This window comes from Drosophila erecta, unplaced genomic scaffold (genome assembly GCF_003286155.1).
Source record: "Drosophila erecta strain 14021-0224.00,06,07 unplaced genomic scaffold, DereRS2 tig00000126-arrow-pilon, whole genome shotgun sequence".
Classification (NCBI taxonomy): Eukaryota; Metazoa; Arthropoda; class Insecta; order Diptera; family Drosophilidae; genus Drosophila; species Drosophila erecta.
The window spans coordinates 15,306,143-15,323,479 of record NW_020825209.1 but is presented as its reverse complement, the minus strand read 5'-3'; the positions used below and the strand labels follow the sequence as shown (position 1 = coordinate 15,323,479).

At 49.5% G+C, this 17,337-nt stretch overlaps 4 protein-coding genes across 10 annotated transcripts; 1 reads left to right on the top strand and 3 right to left on the bottom strand.

The window, feature by feature from the left end:
• Positions 1-532: 532 nt before the first annotated feature.
• On the bottom strand, positions 533-4,142 carry LOC6549950 (septin-1). Its single transcript, XM_001978653.3, has 5 exons — positions 4,006-4,142; positions 2,576-2,768; positions 2,249-2,507; positions 1,713-2,078; positions 533-1,642 (listed from the first exon to the last, which is right to left on the bottom strand). The coding sequence occupies exons 1-5, from the start codon at positions 4,021-4,023 to the stop codon at positions 1,393-1,395; spliced, it is 1,086 nt and encodes a 361-aa protein (XP_001978689.1). The 5' UTR covers positions 4,024-4,142; the 3' UTR covers positions 533-1,392.
• Positions 4,143-4,469: 327 nt separating this feature from the next.
• On the bottom strand, positions 4,470-12,299 carry LOC6549949 (calpain-D). Of its 7 annotated transcripts, none has more exons than XM_001978652.3 (9): positions 11,594-12,299; positions 9,946-10,553; positions 8,759-9,638; positions 7,954-8,300; positions 6,306-7,888; positions 5,737-6,243; positions 5,404-5,670; positions 5,193-5,335; positions 4,470-5,128 (listed from the first exon to the last, which is right to left on the bottom strand). In XM_001978652.3, the coding sequence occupies exons 1-9, from the start codon at positions 11,851-11,853 to the stop codon at positions 4,951-4,953; spliced, it is 4,773 nt and encodes a 1,590-aa protein (XP_001978688.1). In that variant the 5' UTR covers positions 11,854-12,299; the 3' UTR covers positions 4,470-4,950. The 7 variants fall into 7 exon arrangements, with proteins under 7 accessions (XP_001978688.1, XP_026838351.1, XP_015011406.1 ...); XM_026982550.1 differs by having other exon boundaries at positions 6,306-7,885; XM_015155920.2 differs by lacking the exons at positions 8,759-9,638; positions 9,946-10,553 and having other exon boundaries at positions 11,594-12,297.
• Positions 12,300-12,630: 331 nt separating this feature from the next.
• On the top strand, positions 12,631-15,926 carry LOC6549948 (protein penguin). The gene is made up of 5 exons (XM_001978651.3): positions 12,631-13,191; positions 13,763-14,465; positions 14,534-14,936; positions 15,016-15,479; positions 15,673-15,926. The coding sequence occupies exons 1-5, from the start codon at positions 12,761-12,763 to the stop codon at positions 15,856-15,858; spliced, it is 2,187 nt and encodes a 728-aa protein (XP_001978687.1). The 5' UTR covers positions 12,631-12,760; the 3' UTR covers positions 15,859-15,926.
• Positions 15,910-17,244, bottom strand: LOC6549938 (putative peptidyl-prolyl cis-trans isomerase dodo). The gene is made up of 3 exons (XM_001978650.3): positions 17,061-17,244; positions 16,616-16,957; positions 15,910-16,103 (listed from the first exon to the last, which is right to left on the bottom strand). The coding sequence occupies exons 1-3, from the start codon at positions 17,116-17,118 to the stop codon at positions 15,994-15,996; spliced, it is 510 nt and encodes a 169-aa protein (XP_001978686.1). The 5' UTR covers positions 17,119-17,244; the 3' UTR covers positions 15,910-15,993.
• Positions 17,245-17,337: the final 93 nt, after the last annotated feature.

Genomic DNA, 17,337 nt, shown 5'->3' with positions numbered 1-17,337 from the left:
TTGTTTTTGATCCAAATTAAAAAATATGTTTTAAAAAGTAAAATAAACTAAAGTAGTGAGCAATTTATCATACATTTGGCGGACTCAACTAGTTTATTTTTCAAGACGTATTCCACATCGTATCCTTCACTAACCAATCTAATGATTCTCTCACCAAGAAATCAAACTTCCATCCAATCAGTGGGGAAAGGTCATGATCTAAAACTCCATACCAGCACCCCGACCCTTGACATATGACATAGGAGAACCACGTCTCGCAATGGTATCTAGAAATGCTAAATGCCCATCATAATAGTCTAGCAAGTGAGCTGGGAACTGCTGCTAAGTTCAATAGTTCAAAGAACCGGGAAAAAATCCATATTTCTTTCTCGCCTTAAGGATTAGCAAAAGGACATAGTGTCATTCATGGGGGCTTGGAAAGAGTAGTCTTGATATCACCATCTACAAAGACTGTTCAAGATTGTGCTACTGCAAGTGTATCTGATTTCCTGAAAGATCGAAATCATTAGAAGAAAATGCACAAGACGGGATGTTTTACAAATTGTATAAAAAGCATGTTTATGTATTCATAGAGGATTATATTGGGTTAAAAAAGTCTTCATATACATAATAAAAGAGATTTCACATTTTGGTTTTTGTTTCATCCGTTAAAGGAGTGCACTTTTAAGCGAGCAGCCTGCCAAACCGAGTTTCTGCAACTAGCCATGGGATCCCGGGGCCGCCTAGGAAGGGATCACTGTTTATTCAATCAGATCGTGCTTAGGAATCGGGCGGCACTGGGGGATAGAGTCATGGTGGTCGATGAAGATCGGAAGGACAGGCTGCTACGCACATATAGTATAACCTAAATAAATTGCTCGCTTTGAGACTGCACAGAGGGTAAGGTAAACAGACAAAAATGAATCAACATACAATATAAATCGGATTGGATTCGCTTAGCCTAGATGCATAGTACAATAATAATCCATTGTTAATCGCGTCTAAATACATAGTAGGAATACAGATGTTTTCGTGTGTGTTTCGTGATAGGAGTGATATGAGTTCGCTGATGGTTGGTTTTCTTTTTCTTTTTGTTTTGTTTTTTGTTTTTTTGATGGAACAATTGCATTGCAGGCGTTTGCATACGCGGCAGGTGTAAGATAAAGTTGGCGGTGTGTATAAATGTATATGGTTTGTATACCTAGATACTACGAATATATATATGGAGAATGCGAAATTAATACAGAATACTTAGCGCCCGTCGTTTCACAATTGAGAGTATAATTAAAGCGCGATCGCAACCAAAATCTGCGTACAAAATATATGTTGTGTATATGTATATATACGACCTGTGTGTATAACTATAGATTGCCGCCTCCGCTGAGCGCGTATATAAAAAATATACCCGCCTGCTCATTGCTGGGCCTGCATGCGCGCCTGCATCTGGGCGAGCATCTCCTGCATGCGCCGCAGCTCGGCCTCCTTCTCCTGCAGGATGCGGTCCTTTTCGCCGAGCACGCTGTTCGACACCACCTGCGAGCTGCTGTCCCGCTCGGCCTTCACGCCGTTCTCCTTGCCCTTGATGCCCTTGGCGAGGCGGTCGGAGCGGTAGTTCTCGTAGTGCACCTCCTGCGTCACCTCCTGCAGGTCCTGCATGTGGGTGCTGTGGCGCAGCAGGGAATAGGTGGTTAGTCAATAAGCAATCAGATATTCGGCAATTTGTTTGCACTTACATGAGCATGGTGCGCAGCTTGATGAAGTCACAGTGATCGGGGTTCTCCACCTCGACCACGCCCCATGGATACAGACGACCGCGCACTTTCTTGCCCTTGACCTCGAGCAGTGTGTTGGCGCCGCAGACGGCGAAAGGCACAGCTTCCTTCAGTTGCTTCACCTGCTCCTTGTAGTCCTCATCCTCGTCGGAATCACAGTCTGGCAGTGGGTAGATCTTGATGCCGTGGCTCTCGATCTCCTGCATAATGCGGCACTTCAGGCGCAGAATCTCCTTCTTTGTGAGGCAATCTGCCTTGGCGATCACGGGCACAATGTTAACTTTGGAGTGCAGCTTCTTCATGAACTCTACGTCGAGGGGTTTTAGCCTGGGTAACAAATTGATGTATTCATTTAGATACTTTCTATTATACAGTCTATGCAGGCTAATATTGACAACAAATAATAAACAAATATCGAATATCAAATATTCAAAAATTAAAAATGATCTCTGCTTTTACATGCGCAATACGAAAAGGTAAACAGAAGTGGTACGCACCCATGACCGAAGGGCGATATAAAGTAGAAACAGCAATGAATGCGATTGTCCACAATGTTGCGTCTGTTGAGGCCACTTTCGTCGCGCAGGAAGCGCTCGTATTGCTCATCAATGTACTCGAGTATGGCGCCAAAGCTGTTGGAGTTGTCGATGGCATCGCCGAATCCGGGTGTGTCCACCACCGTCAGTCTCAGCTTGACGCCGCGTTCCTCGATTTCCACCGTCGATGCCTCCAGCTTTACGGTCTGTTTTTGTTTCTCTGTAAGAGGTGAATGGTTCCCTGGATGAGTAATCAAAGCGAACACTGAATAAAGAGACCGTGCCCACCTATGGCATCCGGAATGATGCGCTCGGGATAGAGATCCGTGAGAAAGAGACTGTTGACCAGCGTGGACTTGCCCAGTCCAGACTCGCCCACCACCATTAGGGTGAACTCAAATCCCTTCTTCACGGACTTTCGATGCACCTGGTTGGGCAGGTTGGCGAAGCCCACGTAGCCGGGCGTCTCGATGCTGGAAAACTGCACGAAAATAATTGAATCATTAGTGATTAGCCAAAAGTCGTCAACGAGATAAGTAAATGAATATGAATATGATTATGAATACAATTTTAAAAACCTTCTGTCAGTTTACCAGGTAGGTAATTTTGTTAGTTTTATAATAGGTTTTCGAACTAATATGTGGAGTATACTATCGGAAAACCAAGCATTAGTCATTAGTCAGCTCTTTATCAAAACTAGCACTGGAAGGGACTGTAGGCGAAAGCAAATGTTGACTTTGTTGTAGTCATCTTTAAAGTTAATTTGTATGTGAATGGTATAAACATAACTAAGTGCATTGTGTTATATATGCGAAAATTTTAAATTGCGTTTTAAGTAGGTCAGCCTATGCTGATTATGCTATTAAGCCCGCAATGCAGGCTGACGATAAATCATAATAATATTGTATTGCATTGTAAATTGTAATATTGGCATATCTGCGATCGATAAATTTATCTACGAATTAATGGGAACAATGTTTCAAGATAGGGAAAACTTGCATGTTGTGAAGTGAAAATAGGCGTGGTGATGGAAGTTCTTAGAGTTAGGAACCCAACGTTAAGGAATGCACCTTAACAAAAGGTGGTTGAAGGATATGACCTCAAAATCTTGTATATTTTATCTTGCTAAGTATCTCATCTATCCCATTAACTCGTAACCATTCGATTGGGGTGTCTGGCTAGTGTCTGCTAAGTTAGAGTTTTGGGTCTTAGAAAGCGATGGCTTGGCTTGATTTGCATGCTTATCACGCGCGGATCAGATTTCTCTTGGACGCCCAAAACAATGGGCACGCCGCCACCTATTTCTCCGGCGCAGAAAGCGTTGACATGTGGGTCACAGGCGCCCAAAGGAGCGAAGCAGAGCGTGGGCGGCAGAGATCCCGGTAACAAAGGAACAACGCCGACGCCACCGGCATGTTGTGAATCACTTGACTTGCACTTCCACCTCCACTCCCGCTCAGCGAGTCCCTTTCCCTCCCAGTGGAGGAGGAGGAGGAGGAGGAGCGTCTGATGAACGGGCGAGGAGGGATGAGCGGCAAACAAATCAACAGCAGCGCCGCATTCGACATCGTCGGCATCCGATGCACACGCAATTTAACAATCAGGAGTGGAATCTAAATGGGATTTGGGCGCTGGCGGCACACCACGCGCATTTTCGGCGGATCGGGTTCATGCGGACTGGCCATTGGCACTTGGACGAATAAACAGCGGCTACTCACGCCCTTTGTATCGGCCATTTTAAAAAAAAACACGAAACGAACGAAGAAATCAACGTAATGACGAACAAAATAGCAGGGCAACTAGTGTGACCGCAGCGCGCAACTGGCGGAACCTGCCGCCAGTGGGACCAGCTCGGCGGCACAGAAAAATACCACAAACGCATCCGCGATCAAGACTCAAGCTGGTATTTAATTGAAACATTTCGTTGAGCGTAAAATACCACTTTCAATTAAATCGGTTATTAAACTACTGGAAGTGGCGCTCTTGTTTTAATCGGTTCAGATTTCATTTGTATAATTGGAAATTAACCAATTTAAGGCTTTTAAGCCTGGGTTATTATAACGTATGTAGATACATTGTCGACAATCCCCTGGCGCCATCTATATGGCAATGCATATTTCTTAAGAATTGATTCCAAAAATCGGAATTTTAAAAATCCACATTTGAAATTGCTCAAACATTCGTGGCTTTTATAACTTGTAGTCTTTATTTTTAAAACAATACACATATTAATATTGGATGCACTTAAATTCACAATACATATCTATATAATCCATAATCATAGGCGCTCCAATCAAAACATATATCATTTGATCTCGAGGGAATCGAGCCGAGGCCTTAGGACTCCGGACTGGGGCATTTGGGCTCTGCCGTATTCCAACCAATCTGCTCCCATTTTCAGATACGCCTTAGTACATAAACACATATATCATATCTGCACGGCTCTATACACATATATATGAATTGTTCTGCTTGTTGATTGGTTTTAACTTTTGGTTTTTCGCTGTGATGTGATTCGTTAACAAAACATCGACTAGAGTACGGGTAGAATTGAGAGGAGACGCATGCAAATCAGGATACGTACAAGGACAGATCGCGATCGAACATCGAAATTGCCCCACTACCTAGCTAATGCCGATGCCAATGCCAATCCCAGACCCATCCTAGGTAATTAGCCGTGGAGCGTGCAGTCCATGAACATTCTCGATCGGCGGACAGTGGGTGGCACCGGGTGGTCCCCAGTCGTGTAGGCCGCGGGAGTTTGCCAGCCGATGGGTCAGCCGGTGGGCAATGCTGAAGCCGCCACTGCCCTCTAGTTGGGTGAGCACGATGATCACTTGCCTGAAAACATTATACACACATAAGCAATTAGTTAAAGATTCGAATTAGCAGATTGAGAGCCAACCTCTGCAGCGGCGGCACAGAGTCCACTGTTTTGAGTTCGCCGCGTGTCGACACTACATTGTAGCTCTCCTGGCAATCACATTTCACATGGATCCACTTGTTCTCATGTCTATTTTCCACCATCACAACCAGACCCGCCCAGCCCTGCAAGCGAAATTGAGTAACGTTAGTATAGCCACAACATCCTGCAGTGCATTTCCTGGAGCACTTGCCTTGGTCAGATAGTAGGCGGTCATCCCCTCGCGCCCCTCGTGCCGCTGACCCTTGGTTAGGGTCAGGCTAATAATGGCATCGGCCAGGAGGTGCGGAGAGGGACTAATCTGCTCCACCAGCAGACGCTTGGAGCTGTGTATCGCCAGGATGCATTGAGGATACTGGTGGGGATCCTCGATGCCCGTGTGCCAGTGGTTAAAGGCCAGACACACCAGCAGGTAAATGTCCCGCTCCAGCATCTTGTGGCATCCCACAAAGCCTCGCACCTAAAATGAACGCATGAACGGAATTTTTAGGATGTTGAACTACGCATGCCCACAAGAAGCACCAACCTGGCGCTTGCTGTGCTCCACTAATCGGCCAATTTCCGGCGCCGCCGGGGAGCGGGTGCGGAATATCACAACGCACAGGTCCAGCTGCGATCGCTGCGACTTTTCCGAGTTGCGCTGCCCCTCCTGGAATAGCGTAAACTCTGCCTCCGTCGGCTCCAGCACGGTGAGCAGCACACAGGAGATGGAGCACAGGGGCTGCAAAGTGCCCTGCAGACGCACCTCGTTCCAGCCGGAGCGCACCTTACAGATATCAATGCAGTCGAAGTAGTTGAGCACATCCTCGAACGAGATCCAGAAGACGCCCTCGCTAGCGCCGTGCGGCATTAGAGCATCCCGGAGGTCGTCCGTCCACAAAGAGGAGTCGTCCGACCAATCGCCACGCCACGAATAGTGACCCCACGGATTGCGCAGCTTGAGCAGTCGATGTCCCTGGATGTCCTTCACGTCCAGCACCGAGTACGCGTGTCGCGGGCGCAGCCCCTTCTGCTGGTACTCATCTTCGTCCACCTTTGGTTGAGGGTTGGTTAACATAACAATATAAATAGACAACTTAGTAACGCAGAACCCACCTTCATGTTGCCACCGCCACAGCTGGCGCCCATGAGGAATCGTACGCAGCGAGAGCTCAGCAGCTGGGCCCATATCAGGTCCTTGTCCAGCTCGTCCTCGCTGGGCATGGGTAGGCTACTGGCCTGTAGCGGTATGCTCTCGCAAGGCGCTCCTGTCAGCGTGGCCAGGCCCTCGATCGCCCGGCCCGAGACCAGAGCCTCGTAGCAGCCGTGGATCTTGGCCACAGCCTTCTCGATTAGCGGCACCCATAGCTGCTTGCGCTTGGCCTGCGAGTAAACCAGATGGCCACGCTTGTCGCACGGCAGCAGATCATCCACCAGCACCGTCGTCCACTTGCCATCTTTGCAGAGGCGCACCTGGTAAGCGCCCTGGCCACATATCTCCTTCGTGACCAGCACCTCCTTAACCAGATCCTCGCGCTCCGCCAGCACCGCCAGGGCACTGAGTAGCCAGCAGTTGCCCAAGACGCCCTGGCAGATGTCCGAGGGCAGCGGGGTGCGGAACACAGCCCATGGCGGATACGCACCGCCGTCGCAGTTAATCTCGTGCGGTCGTCGCCACTGCACTACCGGATTGCCCTCGGCTGCTCCGCTCGCGGGATTGTAGTACAGGCTCTTCGGCGCCGGCGGAAACGAATCGTCCACGAAAAGCTCGCTGTTGTCACGGCAGTACTGGATGATGTTTTGCCACTTGGTTAACGCTTCGGTCTCCTCCAGCTGTCGAAGGTTCTCCATCAGTTTGCTCTCCTGCCGAATATCCGCCGGGGTGAGGGCAACCCGAATGGACTTTCTGCCCAATGCCTCACCCAAAACGGCGCTCGCTAAGCCACGCGGACTCGAGCAGATGTCACATACCACGGAAGCGGCACAGTTATCGTACGTGCACGCAGGACACTGCCACTTCTTTGAGCTGGAACTAGCTCCGACTGCAGCTGCAGAAGCAGACACTACCGATGCGGAGCCGACTGCCTGGCCCTGCTGTAAGTTGTAGGTGGCCAGACCAGCGATGGAGATGTTTCTGGGCACAATAGAGCCGCCGGTGCTGTGGCGTTTAGGTATAGCGCCAGAAGAGCTGGGATTCCTCTGCTGCTGGAGCGATGGCAGTGGCTGCATCCTAGGCGAGGGACTGCGTGAGCCACGCAGGCCAGCCGCTGATGACGTCGGAATCTGCAGCATGGGCATGGGCAGCGCCACCGAAGCCAGCGGGAGATTCAAAGCTGTAGGTGCTTTGACCTCATTGGCGCCCGACTGATGGGCACTGGCTGCGCTGCCTCCTCCGCCCCCGACGGCTGCCGCATCCTGCTCCTCGTACGACTGGCCATCCGGTCGCTCCCGCACCGCCTCCATGGCCATCGAGAGCTGCGGCTGACGGTGGGACTTGCAGGCACTGCATACCGGCGAGTGCAGCGAGTTCTTTAGCGTACAGTGGCTGCAGGTCCAGAACTCGCCCTTTCGCAACGTCATGTCCTCGATGGAAGAGATGCTTTTCAGTTTGGAGCCGCCGCACACAACACAGGCCATTGCTGTCGAGTAGTTAACCAGGGTGCACTTCTTGCAGGTCCAGGGCTCGTCGCGGGGTGCTTCTGGAAATGCATTAGATATTCGCTTTAGTAAGCATTGCCCTTTTCCTGAATTAGGGATGACACACCTGCCTGTTGCTGCTGTAAATGGTGGTGGTGGTGGTGGTGTTGCTGCTGCTGCTGCAGTTGTTGTTGCTGCTGCAGTTGCTGTTGCTGCTGTTCAGCTTTGGCCTCGCACATCTCGCAGTTCTGCAGCCAGAGTCGGTTGTAGGCATAGGAACATTTGATGCACGTCCACATCTTACTGCGGCTGCCGTTGCCAAGCTGTGTTTTATTGTCGTGCCGCGTGGCAGCAACTGTTCCTGCTCCTGCTGATGCAGCTGTCGCTCCAACTCCCGACGTTCCCGTGGACGCCGTCCCTGCTGCGACGGATGCGACTCCTGACAGGCGACTGCTGCTCCCTGGATCATGCATACTGTAAAGCGAAAACAAACCAATCAATTATAATACAGCCAAGTTCAAAATTCTTTCAAGACGGGAGATAAGCAAAAACAATAGTTAATTAAATTGCTCACTTGCCCCGCAGATTGTCACAGCTGAGAGGAGCACGATTGTTCGGGATGAATAAAAGAACTTATTGCAGTGCATAAGTGATAATCCTACTCAAGTTATGACAATCTCTTGGTAGGCCAATCATTAATTCAAATCATACCCATAAACGATTTGCTTAAATAATACAACAGAACTAATAACAGACAGAAAAAATAAGCTGGTGGTCGGAAAAAAGCGAAGTATAAACAGAATGCAGCAGTGACTAAGCGCCACGCAAATTATCAGCAAAAAAAAAAACCTATTCAACTGATAAGCCATTTGGAGGGATAGGAAGTTGGATGGGTGTAGACTAATCTCCGTCGCACGCTCGCTGCCAATTACATTTTCGACTCGGTCGCCTTGCGCGGTCCCTTCCACACCTTGGCGTAGATGGAGTGCTCCTCCACCTGCGACTCGGATTCGCTGGCCTCGCCGCTGCCATCGGTGCTGGTGCCCAGTCCTGTGAGGGATTCACTGACCGCATCCGTGATCTCACCACTGCCGTTGTTGTTCGTTTGCGATTCGCTGGCAATCTGTTGCTTCTTTTTGAGCTTGTGCTGCTTGTTTACCTGCGCATAGATGGGCATGGTAGCCAGTGCAGTTTCGGCCGCCGTCTTGGCGGAAGGCGAACTAGCAATGGCCACCGCCGTCGCGGCTGCCTGTGCCGCCTGCGCAGCAGCTGCTCTTAGTTGCTGCTGAGCCAAGGCCACGCACTCGTTCTCATACAACTTGTTGCTGCTGCCGGAGCTGCTGCTGTTGTTGTTGATGATGTTGCTGTTGCTGTTGCTGTGATGGTGATGATTGGAGCTAGAGGAGACGGAGGAGCTACTGGCCATGGGCTCCGACCACTCGTTGACGGCTATGAAGACGCCGTTCCGCGGAATGGTGAACTGCGTTGGATTCATACTCACTGCTGCTGGCTCCCGCTGGGTCTTCCTCTGCAGCTGCTGTGGATTTGCCGGCGACTTCGGCTGTTGCTCCTGCTGAAGATTCAGATTTAGATTAACGGTCTGACGCAGTGGCTTCATTTGGCCCTGGCCGGCATCCTTGGCCGCCGACCGTGAGAGCGTAGTGATGGTGAAGTTGTACTTCCGCTTGGCCCCGCTCTCGCGAACCACCTTGTGGTTCTGGTTCTTGTTATTGTTGTTCTGTTTGCGCCTGCAAAACGTGTCGTTGGCGATGGCAAATCGGGAATTGCTACAGGCGGCCACGGGGGGAATCCCTGCGAGAAAACGCATTGGGATTAGAATGTCATATGATTGGATTTTCGGAGCGTAAGTGCGTACACTCCCTAGTTAGTTATTGAAAGCTATCTGCGAATTGCTAACACTCTAATCGACTAAACCTATTATAAAAGTGAACTAGTTACATTAGTTGACCCTCGAAAAGGGTTTCTTTAAGTAAAGATTTTGAAACGATCGGCTCAGGAGGATACTTAATAGTTATATTCGCTGGGATAATGGATCTTGTATATTGATCTGTATACCTAGTCTCCATGGCACTATCCTAAAGCTAGCTGATGAACGCACCTGTCAGCTGCGGCGGCGGCTTGATCTGCGGCAGATTGAAGATGTCCTTGCTCTGGTTGTTCGCATAGCAAATGTGGCAGCTGCGGCCGGAAGCGCTTTTGTCGATGGCGGTGCTCAGGCTCTGAGTGCGGCGCAGTCCAGAACCCGATCCCGATCCGGATGCAGAACGACCTTTAAGGTGCCTCTTGTGCAAGTGCTGGGAATGTAACTGATGCTGATGCTGCTCCTCCAGCTCCTGATGGAGGTATTGGTGATGATGATGTGGATGGTCCGCCGCCAGCAGCTCGCCGCGATTGCCCAGGCTGCCAGCCAGCTCCTGGCCTCGGTCGGCGGCGATGGCGTCCTTGTAAATGGGAGCCAGATAGCTGACCGTGTCGCAGATGAGGCAGTGCCAGGTGACCGAGCTGTTGTCCGTGCCGCAGGCGTGGCAAACCCACCGCCGATTCAGGGCCGGGTTCGAGAAGTGGCGATACAGCTCAATAGAGCTCTTGATGTACTTGCGCGTATCCTCGCAATCCACACAGTTGGCGGGCAGGTTCTGGCTGTTCCGCTGTGGTCTTTTCAAGCATCCGCGCAGCAGGGACTTGTACACATGCTTGTACTCACTCCTGCAAAATAGGTAAATGGGGTTTTTCGTTTTTCGTCGGGTTTGGATGGGATTTAGTGCTCTGGGGCTTTTGGGCCCTCCCGACTTCTCGACTTCCTGACTTCCTGACCGCAAAGGTTATCTCAATGACTGGCCATTTTCCTACTCTCCGCTCGTCCGCTCCACTCGGGAGTTCTTCAGCTCTTCTGCTCGGCGAGCGAGTTCGCGAATCGATAAACTTGTAAACAATGCTTCTTTATCCCAATCGATTTTCCCCAATTCTCGCTGCTCGACTGTTTTGTTGTTGCTTCTGCCGCTGCTGTGTATACATGCTCTCACATACACACATTCGCACACACACACACACACACGCTCAGGGACAATCGTTAGTGCAGACGGCTTGGCTTTTAAAGCTAGGCTTTTAGAACTAGGCGCCGACCATCGTAGCTGATACTCAATGCACTCATCACTCGTTTCCCTAGTCTTTCGAAACTCTTGTTCTTAAAAATTAATAATAATAATTCATCAGTTTCCTAACAGTTTTCATTGTTTGAATAACAATCCCAATATATTTCTGCTATTTCTTTAAGTTTCACTATGTACAAAAGGGCTTATGAACTCAGAACTATCAAATTTATTTACTGGGATTTACTAGGACTGCCTTTGAATATTAATGTACCGAAAATTAGTTCGCATTGGTAACCGTTAGCTAATATTATTCATTGAAAGTTCTGCCCCCTAAATTTGATGTTTTGTGTGAAGAATTGTGTCGAAGAAAGTATTTTCGTACTTCACTTGAAAACGTTTTTCAAAGTATACATAGAATGGGTGTGCGGAAAAAAGCTGCATTTGAAAACGCCACCGATTTCCATAGACATTTCAAAATGCGTTTCTGGAAGCCGACGTGCTTTTAGCTAGCATTTTTGTCCTCCAATTGGATGCCACCACTGGCGCCCACACGCACACGGGCACACACAGAGACACAGACACACACACACACACGCGCACATCCTCGCAGAGGAGGCACAGGCTGTTTGTTTTTGTGGCGACCGCTTAGCTTACCTGGCAACCGCCGCCCTGCCCTTCTCCTTGTCCCTCTCCTGCTCCTTCTCCGCCTGCTCCTGCTCCAGTGCATCGTCAGCTGTCCAGGAGGCGGTGACCCTTCGATGCTGCTGCTGCTGCTGATGCTGCAGTTGTTGCTGTTGCTGTTGGGGGAACACCTTGCGGACGGTGCCGCAGTTGAAGCACTTGAGCGATTCCGTGGGATTGATCGTGTTGCACTTGGTGCACGACCACTGCAGCACGGATGAGATGGTGCCCATTTCGCGGGGGAGTCGCAGGAGTTCCGAGATTCGTTTCGAGTTGTGAGCTACTCCTCCTGCTGCTGCTGCTGCTACTGCTGCTATTGTTGATGTTGTTGTTGTTGTTGTTCGCTGGCTGGCTGGCTGGCTGGCTGGCTGGCGGGGGAGTGAATGTGGAACTGTCAATGGAAACGGTGTGTGGGTGCGCTGGCGAGCTGGTGGCCGGGCGGAGATGGAGATCGAAAGGAGGACCAGAACCTGGGACCAAAACGAGGACCAAGCAATGGCTTCCAACAGTTGCACGCCGCGTTCTCCGTCGCCGTTTCACACCATTTTTTAACTGTTGCCGCTAGAGTTGTCGACGTGCGCGAACACCTCCAACGACAAGGTTGCCCGAGTGCGTGAACCCTGCCCGACAGGGTTGCCATCGACGGCGGCTGGTGCTACCCCGCAAAGCCAGTGTTGGCAAGTTCCGTTGTTGAAAAATACAGTACCCTAAGCTTTTAAACCAATTTTTATAAGTTTTTGGGAAAAAATACATACATTTATGGATATGGCAACGAAGGGCAATGTGTGAAATCATTTGACTCAGTCATACTTCTTATCAAAATCAGTAGAGCTCTGTTTCAGCAGACTTTAACGCACATTATTATATTTTAGGCGCCTGGCTCCTTTCAAATAAAATATCAAAGGGTCCATACGGTTTAATTAAATCCACTTTGTTTTTGAACTGAGCCTTAAAGAAATTAAAGTACCTCATAGGTGTTTACTGTATCGGTAACGAAAATACCGCACTCAGTATTATTAACATGGTTTGGGTATATTGCACCCTTCTGGTCACTCTGCGTCAGCAGCACGTGTAGTTCGTTTTTTTGGCAACAATATTTGCTATAAGTTAGTTTAAGTGTCGGAAAAACACGCAGAAAAGATGGTTAGTTCGGAGCCGAAAGGACCTGCGAACGTGGCCAAAACGGCCTCGCCCTTCAAGGCCAACAAATCGCCGGGCAAGCCCGCCAATGGACAGAAGTTTAAGCCCGGCGGAGCTGGAGGCGCCAAGAAATTCGACAAATCCGGCGCTGGTGGTGCCAGGAAGTTCGACAAGTCAGGGTCCGGGGGCTTCAGAAAGTTTGACAAGTCCGGAGCAGCCGGCGACAAAAGGCTTGGCGGCAACAAGTTCGCCGAGGGCAACAAGTTCCGAGGCAAACCACAAACACAGCCACAGGCGCCGGCGGAGGGCGAGAAACAGGACTGGAACAAGTTCAAAAAGGAGAAGAAGGACCTCAAGCTGAAGCGCAAGAGCGCCAAGGACACTTACGAGATCAGCAAGGAGGCCAACCAGATCCACGAGAAGCTGCGATGGTGAGACTATCCAAAAACACGAGGGACAGCCCAAACAGATATGACAACAATCTGAAATAATCATCCGTAGAGCGTCCAAAATTAGTTTAACTTAACACTTCTGTACTTATTCTGCACTTAAAACGTGAAAAGTTGTTCACGTTTTGGATTTTCATTAGGCATCCGTACGATATAGCTTCCTGGTTTTTAGTTAGTTAGTAACATACATATATGGGCATGAGCACCCAAAACGAAGCAGAAGCATGGTAGTTATAAAGAAAGTGCTTCTGCCAAAACAATTTAAGCTCGAAACCAAAAACACACATTTTGTTTGAGTTCTTAACAAAGTTATAGATAGTTCTAGGGATAAAGTAGTATCCATTAATGTTGTATGTCTGTATATTTGAGATCTCGGGAACTCTAAGGGCTTGAAGTTGGAACCAAAAAGGGAAGCGCAAGCTATTTTCATACGAGGGTTACAAACATATCAATTCCAAGCCCTAGCGCGTTTTTATTTGAAAATAGTAATTAATAAGTGCGAAATTCCTATTAGTTTGAAATGTACTAACATCATTTGGTGCTCGTCTTGCAGTCGCCGAACGGAGAACAAGGACAAGCTGGTGGAGCAGATTTACAAGGTGCTCAACGTGGGCGACACCATTTCGAAGGTGGTGAAGGCCCACGACACCGCCCGCGTGATCCAGAGCATGCTAAAGTACGCGTCGCCAGCTTTGCGGGCCGAGATCTCCGAGAAGCTGCTTCCCTTCACCGTGGACATGTGCCAGTCAAAGTACGCCCAGTTCTGTGTGCAGCGGATGCTCAAATACGGTGCCCCGGCCACCAAATCAAAGCTGGTGGACAGCCTGTACGGACATATAGTGCGTTTGGCTGGACACAACATCGGCAGTGGGCTGCTGGACACGATGTACCAGAGCGCCACACCGAAGCAGCGCACCTTCATGCGCCAGGAGTTCTACGGCGATCTGTACCGGAAGGCCAAGGATTCAAATGTAAAGACTCTGAGCGATACGTATAAGGAGGCCACGAACATGAAGGCCTCCATTTTGGGATCGGTTAAAGCAAACCTGGATCATGTGGCCAACAAGCAGCTGGTGGACAGTTCGCTGGTGCACGCCGTAATGCTGGAGTACCTGCGCGCCTGCGACGAAGATGAGGAGAAGCTGGAGGAGACGGTCACTGCGTTTGCGGCTCTAGTGCCCCACATGCTGTCCACCAAGGAGGGCAGCGAAGCGGGTGTTATATGCTTCTACAAGTCGACGCCCAAGAACCGCAGAGTAAGTGCATAATACATACCGTGTGGTAATGAAGTAGAGTCTAATATATATTTTAAACCTTTCCACAGGCCATCATCAAGAACATTAAGGAGCACCTGCTCAAGATCGCCACCCACGAGCATGGCCACGTGTTCCTCATCTCGCTGCTAAACGCCCTGGACGACACTAAAGCAACTAAGAAGGCAATCTACGACCACCTACACGGGGATCTTAAGGCGCTGATGAGCAACCAGTACGGTCGACGAGTGATTCAATGGCTAGTGGCTCCGGGCGATACCACATGCTTCCATCCAGAGTTCATTCGCACTGTTGAGGAGGGTCTGGCATTTGGCAAAAAGGAGAAGGAGCTGCGTCGCAAGGAGATCCTCGAGCAGATAGAGGCGCCGATTGCACAGTCCATCGCTGAGGATGCCGCCTTTTGGCTGTCCAACAGCCACATCGGTCTGGTCACCGGCGACATTCTTAATCACAGTGAGTGCACACTTCTAACCAAAGAAAGCCATGTATTTTTATTTTAATATACATTTTAATCTGCATCTCTGCCTTTCAGTTCAAGGCGAATCCTATGAGAAGGCGGCATCAGCCCTTGCCCAAGTCGTCGCCCAACCGGAGTGGCGCATTTCAGCAGACGCCGCCGGTCCGCTGCCGCTGGACAAGAAGAAGCCCCACAATGATGTAGAGGCCATTATAGCCGAGGCCACCAAGCGGCGCAGAAAACTGCTCAATGTCGACAGCAGCAGCGACGATGAAGATGAGGAAGACGACAATGACGATGAAGAAGTCGAGAAGGAGCAAAAGGAGGAGGCCGAAGATGATGCCGAACCCAAGCTGAAGAAAGCTAAAAAAGAGCCCAAAAAGCCAAAGGCAAAGGAGGAGGAGCCAGCCACTCCATTGGTCTCCGGAATCGAGGAGGCCGGGATGCACATTGTATTGAAAAAGATACTCAAGAACGATGGCAAGCGAGAGGGCACTCCATTCAGCCAGCAGCTTGTCCAAAACCTGTCCTCCGCGGTGGTAAGTACTTAAAATTGCCATTTAGTTCTAAGAATTGTGAACGCAATTCAAATAGTTGGTAAAATTGATCAAAGTTTATTTCAAGATTCTTCGACATTACTTTAGTATAATTATAAGTAGTTTTAAGCAACCGTTCGCAAAGTAAACAGGCTCACTCAGATTTCCATTTCTTTATACGTTTCCACCTTTACAGCTAAAAGCCTGGCTGGGCGTAAATCGGGCCTGTTTCGTCCTGCTGAAGCTGGTGGAGGAGTGCCCCTCACTGCTGGAAGACTGCAAGAAAGTCCTCGCGGCCGAGAGGAGTCTTAGCCAGCTACTCGCGGAGCGGAAGACGCCCGGTGCCAAGCTGCTGGCCGCCAAACTGGACATTGGCAACTGAAAAACGCTTCTAGCTTAGACAAGACCTAACATTTTAAAATACAATACATAATTCTATATTGAAATGGCTGTAAATTCCGTTTTATTTATGTGAAGTGACGTGAGTTGTGCTGTGTGGGGTCGGTGCTCGATGAGTCTAGGCCTTGCGCAGGATAATGTGCAGGCCGGAATCGCTGTCCACGATGCCCGACAGCTGGCCAACGTTCAACTTGAAGGCGGCTTCCTCGAATGCCGCCTGCATCTGACCTGTGAGGAGAAGGGTAATGAGAAACAGTCAGATTGGGTGGCCTATTAAGCAGATTACAAGTACCTAGCACTTTGAAGTCTATTGTGAGCTTATGGATATTATAATTTTAGGGCAACATTGATAAAGGAACACCAAAGCCAATTGCCTTGTGTTTGTCTGTTATTTTAACAATCCATCATGTCTTAGTGGTCTATATCTCGATTTAAGTTGCATTTTACTCTCACATTCATAATCTTTTGAAGAATATGGATAGGAAACTAAAATATTGAATTCTAATTTAAAAAATGAAAACCTACAATGCTGATTTTGCGAAAAACAAGCAGTGATCTTAGGGGAAGTTGATTCAACATTGTACCACTTTGGTCTGGATTGCGACTCGAACGAGAATCATCAACTGGGAAACACGTTGATCACAGTCGGCCACAGATCGAGGAGCTCTGTATGCTGAGCTCTCTAAGAGCCTTGATAACAAATAGTAACGAATGCACTGTGAGATGTGACTTGGTCGTACCTCTGCCGAACTTTCCCAGGTCGCCGCCCCTCTTGGAGGAGCTGCAGTCGGAGTAGGAGCGGGCCAGCTCGTCGAAGGTGGCCTCCTGCTGGACGATTTTGTTGCGATAGACCTCCAGGAGCATCTGGGCCTCCTCCTTGGTGCGGGTGATGTTCGCCTCGCGCCACGAGCTGGGACGCCGGCTGCCCTTGTGCTTCACCAGGAGATGCAGGCACTGCACCTCGTCTGGGGCATCTCCGCTGCCGGAGGATGCGCCGCCCGCTCCGCCTGTCTTCTTTGCCGGCTCAGTGGGCTGATCCCACTGCGACTCCTTTGTGTACACATTAAGGTAATAGCTCATACCTGCAAAAAGCCAATCATGTCCAGGTTCAATATAGCGTGCCGGTTCCGCATTTTGCCGGGCAACCGGCGGCCGGGCATGAGCGGTAGTGCTTTTGATGCTTACCTGTGGAGCGGCTGGTGCGCTTCTCCCAGCCCTCCGGTAGTTGCTCGGAGTCAGGCATGCTGTTTTCGTTTTATTATAACTAAATTACAAAAAAATTTTCGGAATAAAGTAAACCACCAGTGTGACCGCGTCAAACACGCTTTAAATACCATCCATCAAAATCGATAACGCGTGCGCATGCTTATCGATACACAATGTGGTGAAGTCGCTAAATGTGGTGCGGGTACTTGCTAACCGTGGTGTGTATACGCGCTAGATTTGGTGTGGACACTCGCTA